Below are 12,073 nucleotides of genomic sequence, written 5' to 3' on the forward strand. Positions count from 1 at the left end.
GAAGATATACAGACAGCCAACAAACACATCAAAGAATGCTCAACATCACTGAACATTAGAGAAATGCAAATCAAAACTACAATGAGGTATCACCTCACACCGGTCAGAATGGCCATCATCAAAAAATCTACAAACAATAAATGCTGGAGAGGGTGTGGAGAAAAGGGAACCCTCTTGCACTGTTGGTGGGAATGTAAACTGATACAGCCACTATGGAGAACAGTATGGAGGTTCCTTAAAAAACTAAAAATAGAACTACCATATGACACAGCAACCCCACTACTGGGCATATACCCTGAGAAAACCATAATTCAAAGAGTCATGTACCACAATGTTCATTGCAGCTCTATTTACAATAGCCAGGACATGGAAGCAACCTAAGTGTCCATCAACAGATGAATGGATAAAGAAGATGTGGCCATATATACAATGGAATATTACTCAGCCATAAAATGAAATGAAATCGAGTTATTTGTAGTGAGGTGGATGGACCGAGAGTCTGTCATACAGAGTGAAGTAAGTCCGAAAGAGAAAAACAAATACCGTATGCTAACACATATATATGGAATCTAAAAAAATATATATATATATGGCTATGAAGAACCTAGGGGCAGCACAGGAATCATGACGCAGATGTAGAGAATGGGCTTGAGGACACGGGGAGGGGGAAGGGTAAGCTGGGATGAAGTGAGAGAATGGCATAGACTAATATATACTACCAAATGTAAAATAGATAGCTAGTGGGAAGCAGCCTCATAGCACAGGGAGATCAGCTCGGTGCTTTGTGACCACCTAGAGAGGTGGGATAGGGAGGGTGGGAGGGAGATGCAAGAGGGAGGAGATATGGGGATATATGTATATGTATAGCTGATTCACTTTGTTATAAAGCAGAAACTAACACACCATTGTAAAGCAATTATACTCCAATAAAGATGTTTAAAAAAAAAAAAAGACAGGTTGAGACCCACCCAAAAACTACATGGCAAATCAGAAGTAGAGCTGGAAGTGGGCCTTTGTTCTTAATTCCTTGGGCCATCGACTAATGGTAGTGTCTCCGAGTAATTCAACTGCGTATCTGCTTGGCCAGGGAAAGTGCAGCCTCAGATTATGAAAGGACTGCAGAGCACGTCCTTTGGTCTACCGCATTCCCTCAGAGATAACTTATGACTTCACCACCGTTGCCCTGGGAGGATTTTCTGCTTCTATTTTCCCTGTAGACAGAGCAGAATCTTCAAGCAAGTTGAACCTTTGAACAGCAAACGGGGTTAATCAAGAGGTTCCAGCCCAGAACAACAACTAAGAACTCAGCCTGACTTTTATTAGAGCCATGGGCTCTGTCTGGTTGTGAAAGAAAAGTAAATCTGAGCAAAAGCAAAGGAGAACTACTTTAGTCAGGCAGGGAGCATTCAGTGACTTTCTCTGAAGGTCACGAGTTACCTGTTATAACCGCAAGCAAGGCCTGATGCCCTTTGATTTTACAAAAGCAGAAATCAAGGAAAGTCAACTGAAACCACAGCTATACTAAAAATAAATAAATAAATCTTGATCCACAAGAGCACGTGGAGAGCATTACTGCAGGGAGGTCAGATGGCCGCTGTTTAACAGCGTTTACGCACAACACGTAAATGTTTCTGAAACCTCAAAGTTCTTGGATAACTGCAATACTGTTTTCAAACAAACATGGTAGAACCTTAAATATTATAGCATTCAGATGATTTTTTCGAGAGATAGACCTCTAAGAGATCACTTCAATATAATTGTCTATTATTTACTCTGGTTTTTGTTCTTAATTAAAAATAGATTAATATGGGTATATAGCTAAATACAATACTCTTTTTTAAAAAGTCACTGCAACCAGAGATGTTCAGAAATACTAAAGGAAAGTGGAAGTTTCCAAAACCCTAATGAGTGCTGTGTGCGGGGGCAGTGAACGCTTTGAGCCACTCCCCACTTAGTAGTGACCCAAATGCCACATCTCAAATCGATGTTTAAGAGAAACAACTAGGGAGTTGGATTGTTACTTCAAAGATTAAAAACCCTTCCAGCATCCAAGCTCCTGCCCAGCCATGTGCAAGGAGCTCCGATGTGTAGGCCCGGCATGTGGTCACTTGGCCAGTCACAGTGTCTTCACTGCCAGGGAGAATGTCAACTGCATGAAAACATGGATATAAATGCATTCCTTTTTAGATTTTTTAAAAAACAAAAGCGAAGGCAAAATGGAAACTCAGACAGGAACTCTAATGATTTTCCCCCCCCCAGGGAATCGCTAAAAATTTACCACTCTACCAAGTTCTAGCTCCTAATGACTGGAGGGTTTTTTTGGGGTTTTTTTGTATGTCTTTTTTTTTTAAAAAAACACAAATTGGGGTTTTTCTTCTCACAAACATTACATGTTTATGGAGAAGATACAGAAAATACAGATAAGGCCAAAAAATATTTAATAAAAAAGTATAAGCCCACCATTCTCAACCTTTTGGTATATAATCCTTTCAGCTGTTTTACAGTGTCTACAGTATAATCATTTTGTTTTTATAAATATGGGCTACTATATACTATTTTGTAACTTGATATCTTTGTTTATCAATATCTATTTTCCACATTAATATTCTTTAACCACATTATTTTTAATAGTTGCAAGGTATTCCTCTGAATAAATGTACCATAATTTATTTAATCATTGCCCTATTTTAGACATTTTTGGCTATTTTCAATGTTTCAAAATTTAAAAAGATTATAAACAATGCTGTCTTTGACATCCACATATACACAGTTTTGGAAACATTCATGATGATTCTTAAAGAATATTTCCTGTAACTAAAATATTTGGATTGAAAAGAACATGCATTTTAAAGCCTTTGATGTATATCGCCGGTTGCGTTCCAGTTCACCCCAGCAGTTCACATGAACACCTGCCTCTCCCACATGCTGGCCAACAGTAAGCTGTGCACTTTTTTTGTCTTAAGATGTGTTGTTTTTTTTTTTTTTTGATGTGGACCATTTTTTTTTTTTAAGTCTTTATTGAATTTGTTACAATATTTCTTCTGTTTTATGTTTTGGTTTTTTGGCCATGAGGCATGTGGGAGCTTAGTTCCCCGACCAGGGATGGAACCTGCACCCCCTGCATTGGAAGGCGAAGTCTTAACCACTGGACCGCCAAGGAAGTCCCTGTGTCACTTTTTAAATTTGCTAAAATGGTCCCCAAATAGCACTTGCTTTAATTTCGTACTGATTTAACTACTCAGGAAGTTGAGTGTTTCCCCTATTTATTGCCCATTTGTATTTCTACTTTTGTAATAAGCAGAGACTTAATAAGCTTTTTCTAGCACCAACTTCCTGTTTCTCAGAGAATATAAATGTCTCTCCGAAGGGGAGGCAACATCTTTGGGCAAGAAACAAAACGTATTTGCTTTGTGGGAGTTTAGTTTCCTTAAACAAACACTGCTTCAGACTAAGGGGAACAGGTTCGGATTGAATATGTAATAATTCAATCTCATGATGATAAATGTTCAGGGCACAAATTGGAGAAGAGTTTAGACGAAAGGGAGTTGAGAGAGCCAGGCTGAATTTGCACGATAGTTTGGAGGTACTTCCCTAAGAAACAGTCTGAGTAAGATGCATACACTCGCCACATCCTCTTACCCGGGCATCCTTCCCGACGACTCTGAAAGATCTTCTAGGTGTGGATCAGCCCCAAGTGAGCAAAGCCGAACCAGGGTGTGGGGGGCAGTTTAAGAGTTCAACAACTCCCCTGGGATAAGACAAAAGACCTGGGCTTTGACTCACAGTCAGAGTTCTGCAGTGACCGCGTGACCTTAGCAAGTTACGTAACCTCCATGAGCCTCAGTTTTCCCATTTGTGAAATGGGATAATAGCATTTATTATTATCCCATTTCCATGGGCAAGATCGTTGTGAGAATGATCGGGAGGCGAAGCTCCTAGCTCTGTAGTTAGCACACAGTAGGCTTTCAATAATAGCTCTGATACGAATGAATCCAACCATGTCACAAATATTTACTGAGTGCCATTGAAGTGTCAGGCACCGCTCTGGGCACCTGGGTACTACAACAAATGATAAACCACAGGTAAGCTAATTATATAGCTGTAGAAGGTGATAAGAACGCAGATGAACAGACAGCAGGTGAAGGCAAGGCAAGGCAAGGCAAGGCAGGCAGGGCAGGGCGGGGGTAGACCTCCTGAGAAGGTGACCTTGGAGCAAAGACTTGAAGGGAGGGAGTGCGTGAGCTTGGTGCCTGGGAGAGGGAACAGCCCCAGGAATGCCCGGGGCAGGCGTGAGTCTGGCTGTTCTAGGGCCAGTGGCTGCTGAGTGGAACGAGCGAGGGGGCAGGTGTGGGATGGTGCACAGCTCGGGTAGGCCCTACGGAGCACTGCGGGGTGGATCCTAGCCCCGGCCCCTGCCGCTGCATTGGTTTCTGGGCCTTGAAGGAGCTCAGAGGCCAGTCTAGCGGACCGTGGACAGTGTGGGCTCCCTGGGAAGGAGGGTTTAGCCTCGTCCTCCTGGATCAGCCTTGTAAAGGCTCAAGCTAGCTGGAGTCCTTGGAGCCCGTGTGTTACCTGGGGTGGAAGCAAACCTCCCCATGGATCTCGGAAAAGCTCCCAGAGGCCACTCCCATGCTTCCCCTGTCTGTACCCACCACGGGGTTCAACCCTAGGAGAGAATGTTCTGGAGCCGCCCTTGTTTACCTCACCCTCGGGGAAGCATTTCCTCAGTGCTTTCACCTTTCTCAACTATTCTCCAGTATAAACACCACTTAGGAAGGTGCTGAGCCATCCTCCAACACCAGCTCTCCGAGATACCCTGGCAGGACCACCCCAGACTCTCATGACCTTAGGGCATCCAAGAAGCGGAGGGTAACTCCGTCTGGCTCTGCTAGGACCGCTGTGCGACCCAGGACAGGAGGCTGCCCTCAGCACGAGTTGCGAAGGGCCCACAAGAGGAGCTGTGTGAACTGAACAGCTACTGCCTTGGACAGCACAGCCCTGGACTGTTAAAGAATCCTTAACAAACGCCATACTTCACTCGGGTTTGAAATTGCCAGGGCTCAACCTGTGTGTTTCTGAAACCTCACCGTGCATATGAATCTCCTAGGGCTCTTGTTAAGTTGTAGGTTCGGACTCCAGCAGGCCTGGGGTAAGGCTAGAGATTCTGGTTTCTGACAAGCACCCAGGTGGCGCCAGCACTGCTGGGTCCCACATTTTGAGTAGTGAGTGTGCAGAGCAGGGGTCTTCGTGGAGGCAGGACCACCCACAGGAGACAGTGGTTGGAGCCAACAGATGGGTTGGAGCTGCTAGCATTTAGTGGATTGAATCAAGGATGTTAGCTATTCTTCAAGGTCTAGCCAGCTTCTGCCATGACTTTTGAATATTCGACTGGACATTCATGGAGATGGGGGAAGTCTGTCTGACATCAACACCATGTTCCACTAAAACACAACCACCCCAAGAAACAGAGAGGTTAAAGTACTAGCTCTGGACCACACTCCTTGCCACTAAAGGAGCTGGAAGGTGAACCAAGATGTTGGTTTCTAGAAGCTGAGTTCTTAACCACTGTCTTACGCCACGGAATGTGAGCATTCATTTGATTCCCAAAGCAATCCAGTGAAATAAAAAGAACAACTTTTCAGACTTCCCTGGCGGTCCAGTGGCTAAGGCTCCGTGCATCTAATGCAGGGGGCGCGGGTTCGATCCCTGGTCCGGGAACTAAGATCCCACATGCTGTGCGGTATGGCCAAAAAAAAAAAGAACAACTTTGATACCATCTCCTTGATGAGGACTCTGAAGTTTAGGGAGTCTTTATGATTGCTTAAGATCATTGAATAAGGGACCTCCCCTGGTGGCACAGTGGATAAGACTCCGCACTCCCAATGCAGGGGGCCCGGGTTCGATCCTTGGTCAGGGAACTAGATCCCACATGCATGCCGCAACTAAGAGTTCTCATGCCATAAGTGAGGAACCCGCCTGCTGCCAACTAAGACCCAGCACAACCAAATAAATAAATTAATTAAAAAAAAAAAAGATCATTGAATAAGTTAAAGATCCATGACTGTAATTGAAACCTCACGGCCCCTCACCCAAGGCTCCATCTAACATATCAAGCACATATCACATGTTTAGGCACAGAGTAAACATTCATTCAATGTTTTTGAATAATGAATAAAGTAATAAAAAGGCCTGCCTATGAAGAGACACTACATTTAAAAACACCACAAAGCAATCTCAAAAAAAAAGAAGAGCAAAGTTGGAGGACTTTACTCAACTTCAAGACTTCCTACAAAGCTACAGTAATCATGTCAGTGTGGCCTTGGCATAAGGACAAAGAGGTCAGTGGAGCACAAGAGAGAACCTAGGAAAAGATCCACACTTACATGGTCATTTGACTTTCAACAAAGACACCAAAGTCCATGGAAAAATGAGAGTCTTTTTTTTTTTTTTTTAGATGGTGCTGGAATAACTGTTTATTCATATGGGGAAAAATGAACCTCAATCTGTACCTTACACCATTCACAAAAAGGAATGAGCTGGAGCATGGACCACACATAAAAGCTAAACTTTTCTAAAGCTTCTAGAAGAAAACATAGGAGACTATCTTCATGACTTATGGGTAGATAAGACAGAGAAGTAACCATGGAAAAAAATCTGACGAATCAGACTTCCTCAAAACTAAACACTTCTCATCCAAAGACACCACTACTTATTATTAATTGCTCTCTGTATGAATGAAAATGTTCACAATAAGATGTTAAAAAGAAAACCACCATCAGAGTACAGCAAGGCTTTTCCCAGCTCTCAGTCTAAGTAAAATATCACCTCTGCACTCTATATCACGCTCCAGTTTATCCCACAAGACAACACGGCACTCGTGTTGCCTAACAATCCAATTTGACGTCATGGCAACAACCACACGTCACGTGTCAAGGATATCAGACAAGACTCACGTGTCTCAAGCCTCCTGAGAATAAAGTGTTGGGCGCTGGACTGGATGAGATATCCTCTTGCTTCAAAACAGGGCTAGTAGGGCATTTAGGACTCTCCTGATTAAGAGGTTTCAGAATATCTGGGGCGCTGACCTTCTGAAAAAGAAAACACAGAATTAGTATAGTACAGTCTGCATCCCAGTTTGAGTTTGTTCAAATGTGATGACTTCAGCGAGCATGGCCTGCGTGTCACTAATACGCCAACTTCCGGGTGCTGAGTAAAACGCCACACCTCCGTTTGGATAAACGCATACACACACGGGGCCCCAAGGGAGACGTCATCAAGCTTCGGGACATTCATGAACAGTGATGGGTGGGTTACCTATGGATTAGTACAAGTCTTAAAGAAACTGAAGCCCACATTTGACCTTAATAATGACGCAGGCATTTAATCACATGAAATATAGTATTCAGCCTGACAGCCTCTAATGTGCTCATAAAAAAAGGGAAAAAATCAGAATATGTCTCTAAATTTTATAAAAATATTTTTTTAATAGTCGGTACTTCTCCTATAACATGTACATCTTGTGCTTTCTAATATGGTAGCCACTAGGCACATGGGGCTATTTAAATTCCAATCAGTTAAAATCAAATAAAATAAATTCAGCTCCTTGGTTACACTAGACACATATCAAGTGCTCAGTAACCACATGCAGCAGTGGCAGGAAAGTTCTATCGGACAGCGTTAGTACAGAGCAGGGAGGGGAACCTCTTCCTGGTTGAAAAGACAAAGTTTCCAAATCGAGACTTTAGGTTTTGACACTGGGTTGGAAGTAGAACTTGGAAATATAAACAGCTGCACTATGGTCATAAGTTTCACGAATAAAAAGCTAAGACTATTAGAGAACAGATGAAAGATGTGATTACCTCTAAATTATTGTTCATGCTCTCAATTTCCAGAACTCAACTCAATTCCATCAGACATTTGTTAAGCAACACTCTATTCGATGTGCCGCTGCTCTATGTCCTGGGAGTGGGAAGAGGAGGAGGAGGAAGGGAGGAAGGAGGAGAAGATGCTTGTCTGCTCTCCAAGGGCTCACTAGCTCATTAGACATACACACCGTTAAAATGGAAGTACGAGCCAAGTCAACGGGAAAGCGTGGGAGACCTTATGCAGAAGAGGCGCCTGGGATGGTCTTCAGTGGGAGTGTGACCTGAGTGGGTGTCAAGGGCTGGCTGGGGAAAGACCCAAAGGTAAGGCATCCCGAGTGGAGGGGCTGTCGTGATGGTCAGGTATGGAGCATGTCCCTAGACCCGCCAGAGGCCAAAGCAACTGCAGAGACGCAAGAGGCCTGGCAGAGACCCGGACACGAGATCACACACGCACAGTGACGCGTGATGCCGTCCAGAGGACAGGTAGCTCGGGGACACTGAAGCGTGGGCACAGGGGAGGAGACACAGAGCTGGAGGAGCCGGAGATCCAAAGGGAGGATTTCAGAAATGAAGGCGTTAGAAAAGCTTTTGCATATAGTTCAAAAGCCCGTGTGTTACAGCTACTGAAGCCCGCGCGCCTAGAGCCCGTGCTCCGCAACAAGAGAAGCCACCGCGATGAGAAGCCCGTGCACCGCCACGAAGAGTAACCCCTGCTCGCCACAACCGGAGAAAGCCCGCACGCAGCAACGGAGACCCAACGCAGCCAAAAATAAATAAATAATTTATTTAAAAAGTATTTAAAAAAAATAAAGCTGTACTCTTTATACTCCGACCCTATAATTATTTAGCATTTATAGATCATGCCATGATTACTGAGTACGTTATAAACATTTGGCTAAATTTCTCTTTAAAACAGCCATATCCTCAAGTGGGGAGAGAGAATGCCTACAAAACGTCACGAGCGTGTCCTGCCAGGAGCGTGGCGGGCAAGTGGACACACACTGGACAGAGGGTCTACACAGTGGAGGCTCTCTAGACACGCCCCCCCCCCCCCCCCAGTTCCTCCTCACTTCTGCCCTTGAGCACCACCAGCCCTTCAGAGAACCCTGCACTCGTCCGGCAGGCCCATCCCACTGCACTGCAGCCTGTGAGTGTGATGCCACAGATGCCACGTTACGTCAGCTCCAGAACGTCCGGAGCTCTGCCTACGGATACTTGGGATGCCCCAGCACGTGGCACATGACGCCAGAAGTGGGAACCGTGCCAGTCTGCAAGCACTGCTGGCGTCTCTTGGCAGGCGTTACAGGAATGGTCCCTGGAGCAGGCCCCACCTGGCCCTGCCACCCTGACCACGCTCCCTCTGGGTCATCTCTCGGCCCCGCAATCCTCATCTTTCATGGGACAGTAACAGCACAGACCTCACAGGCTTGTTTAAGGATTAAAAAAGTTAATTTGTCCTCCTATGTGGGGCACATAACGAAGAGGTTAAGAGTTTAGAATCGGACGAACCTGGGTTCTGTTCCTAGCTCCACCTTTTACAAGCTACTGCTATGAGACAAGGTGGGTAACCTCTCACTAAAACTCAGGTTCTAGATCTTTATCATGGGAGTAACAATATCTTTCTCAGGAATTTTAAGAATGAAATGTAATAAAGTAGGTAACAAACACTCCATCATGCCCAGAACACAGTGTCACCTAAACGCACACTGACCCTCTCCTCCATCCACTGATTCAGGGACAGCAGGTAGGGTGGTGGAGACGGCAGGAACCCACACGTGTTTGCACCTGAGGGTCTCAAAGACCTTCCGTACACACATGGCGCACTCTCCAGGCCCTGCCCTTACAGTGAGGTCCCAGGACCGCGGCAGCATTGCCTGCTCACTGGCGAGTGCCTTAGAAACACACCTGAGATCCTGCGTCTCATGCCCACCCCAGATCTACTGACTCGGAATCTGTATTTCAACAAGCTCCCCAAGTGACTCACATACACATTAGAGTGGAGAATCACTGCTCCAGAGTTCGGCCTCCAAACTAAGACTGCCCACCATTTCTGGTTATGTCACCAGGTCCATGTGACAATCTCCCTAAGCCTCAGTTTCTCTAAGTGTAAACAGGGTCACATGCACTACCACCTCGAGGGGTGGTGTGAGGGCAAAAAGAGAGTTCAGGTAAAGCTTTCAGCAAGAGGCTGGCACATAGTAACAAGTGCTGGCAATTTAGGTTTATATTCAGATAACTTAGGTAGCAGTTTAGCTGTTATGTTATCTCAGGGCATCTTTACAAGATCACTGTGCTGCTCTGGGCAGAACAGGTATTATCACCTTCATTCCCCGGGGAGGCGGGGGCAGGGGGCATTCGGAGGCTCAGGGAGTTCAAGTGATGTGATGTGGATGGAGGCTGGATTTAGCATCTTGAGAGTATGTGGAAGTCCCAGCAGGAGACTAAGGCTGTGCTCACCCCCTCGCCTACAGAACAGTCTGTCTGGGGACATCCTGAACAGAGCCCACTGCCGCAGAGAAGGGCACTTGTCCTGCCCAGCTAACCAAAGCTGCAAACAGTCAGGTGCTGGCGTCTGCCACAGCCAGGTCACCTCAGCTGGACCAGAACCCAGGTTTTCTGACCCTAAAGTCCGCTTGCCCTCACACTCCAGTGCATCTGCCTCTGGCTCGGTCAATCCTGGTGGAAAGAGAAATTCTTTCCCTAAAGGCCTTTATTAGGTGAGATCTCTTACAGTTTAGGTACCTGGAGAGTCTCCCTCAGGATCACACCTGAACATGCAGCGTTTACGGTTTCAATAGTTTCAATCAGAGATCGGGACAGATTTTAACCAGAGGTTGCTGGCAGCACGACACAGGACAGAATGAGAGTATCCACAGACCAGGAATAACTGGGCACATCGCAGGCCTGCAGGTGAGCCTTTGCCTTTGGTGTGGCCTTGAAGCCAGCAGGGAGCTTCGGGGGTCACGTGGAAACCCCGGGGGCTTGGAATGAGGTGGAAGCCTTTCCCTGTTCTGAACCACTTTCCAAATTCAATAAAATTGAATTTTAACCCTCATTTGGCCTGTACCCACACCCCAGCCAATGGATGGGTTTATAAGTACGTTTTTCAGACTGCTTGGTGGTTAACTATGAAGTAAAAGGATGAAGAAATCTATGGAGAAAATGGGGAGAAGGGTGATCTTGGGGCGGCCGGCGGCCTGGGATACCCGGGTGGTGACGTTGACCGCGGTGTCGGACTGGCTCCTCCTCTCCGACCGGCCCTCGCACTGCCTGGGACCCACAGCTGGGCGTTGCTTGTCAGAGGTCATGTCATTCTGCGACTTGGAGAGTTCTAGAAAATCAATACAAGGATGACAGGTGGGAGTGCGCAGCTTTGCCAGGACCTGCGGGAACCCTCCCTCCAGGATTCCTGCACCCCGAGCTCTGGGGCCAGGAGGAGAGTCCCCGACACTGCGCTGGACCCGGGGCACCTGCACAGGACCGAGGGACTGGATCCTGAACGTGGGTGACTGTGTGTCCCCACGTCTCTGCAGGCGGAGCCACCGTCAGGGCGGGGTTCAAGGGCGACCTCCCGACCCAGGTTACTCTGCATTCAGGGCATACGTCCCGAGTGTCCGGTTGCCCAAATGCAAAGAAGGCAGCCGAACGAACCAGCTGTTTTTTTTAGGGGTTCCTTACAAAGATTGTATAACTGGATACCACATCTTGAGGTGAAAGCAAAACTTGGGGTATCCTTATAACCATTTCGGAAAGCACACCCTGAAAAGATGACTTAAAATTTTTTTTTGCAGTATAATAGTCTAGAATAAAGATGAGTGAAGGGAAGAGGAAGGACCCACACACAGTGAGAGCCTCTCAACGGTCAGTGTGTCCTTTAAAAAGAGCTTCCTTTTCACATGAGATCCTTGTCTCCATCTTGAAACTACCTTTAGAGTAGCGCCGGCCAACAGGGAGATAACACAGCTCACATATGTCATTTTAAATATTCTAGTAACCTCACTTTAAAAGCTAAAAAGAAACACGTAAAATTAATTTTAATACTATATTTCATTTAATGCAAAATATCCAATGTATTGTGAAAATATACAATAGATATTAAAATTATTAGTGAAAAATGTCACTCTTTTTTCGACACTAAGTCTCCAGAATTCAATGTGTATTTCACTCCGGCCACATCTCAAGAGCCACATGTGGTCAGAGGCTACCAC

General features: G+C 45.8%; 1 protein-coding gene across 2 annotated transcripts in view; it reads right to left on the bottom strand.

The window, feature by feature from the left end:
* SYTL3 (synaptotagmin like 3) overlaps nucleotides 1-12,073 on the bottom strand; it is a 95,582-nt gene that overhangs the window by 39,377 nt on the left and 44,132 nt on the right. For both annotated transcript variants that reach the window (XM_068551706.1, XM_068551707.1), the window contains exons 7-8: nucleotides 11,072-11,196; nucleotides 6,954-7,088 (exon numbers count right to left, since the gene is read on the bottom strand). In XM_068551706.1, coding sequence (XP_068407807.1) covers nucleotides 6,954-7,088; nucleotides 11,072-11,196 — 260 coding nt within the window. The remainder of the gene's footprint in view (nucleotides 1-6,953; nucleotides 7,089-11,071; nucleotides 11,197-12,073) is intronic.

This window comes from Eschrichtius robustus, chromosome 9 (assembly GCF_028021215.1).
Source record: "Eschrichtius robustus isolate mEscRob2 chromosome 9, mEscRob2.pri, whole genome shotgun sequence".
Taxonomy (NCBI): domain Eukaryota; kingdom Metazoa; phylum Chordata; class Mammalia; order Artiodactyla; family Eschrichtiidae; genus Eschrichtius; species Eschrichtius robustus.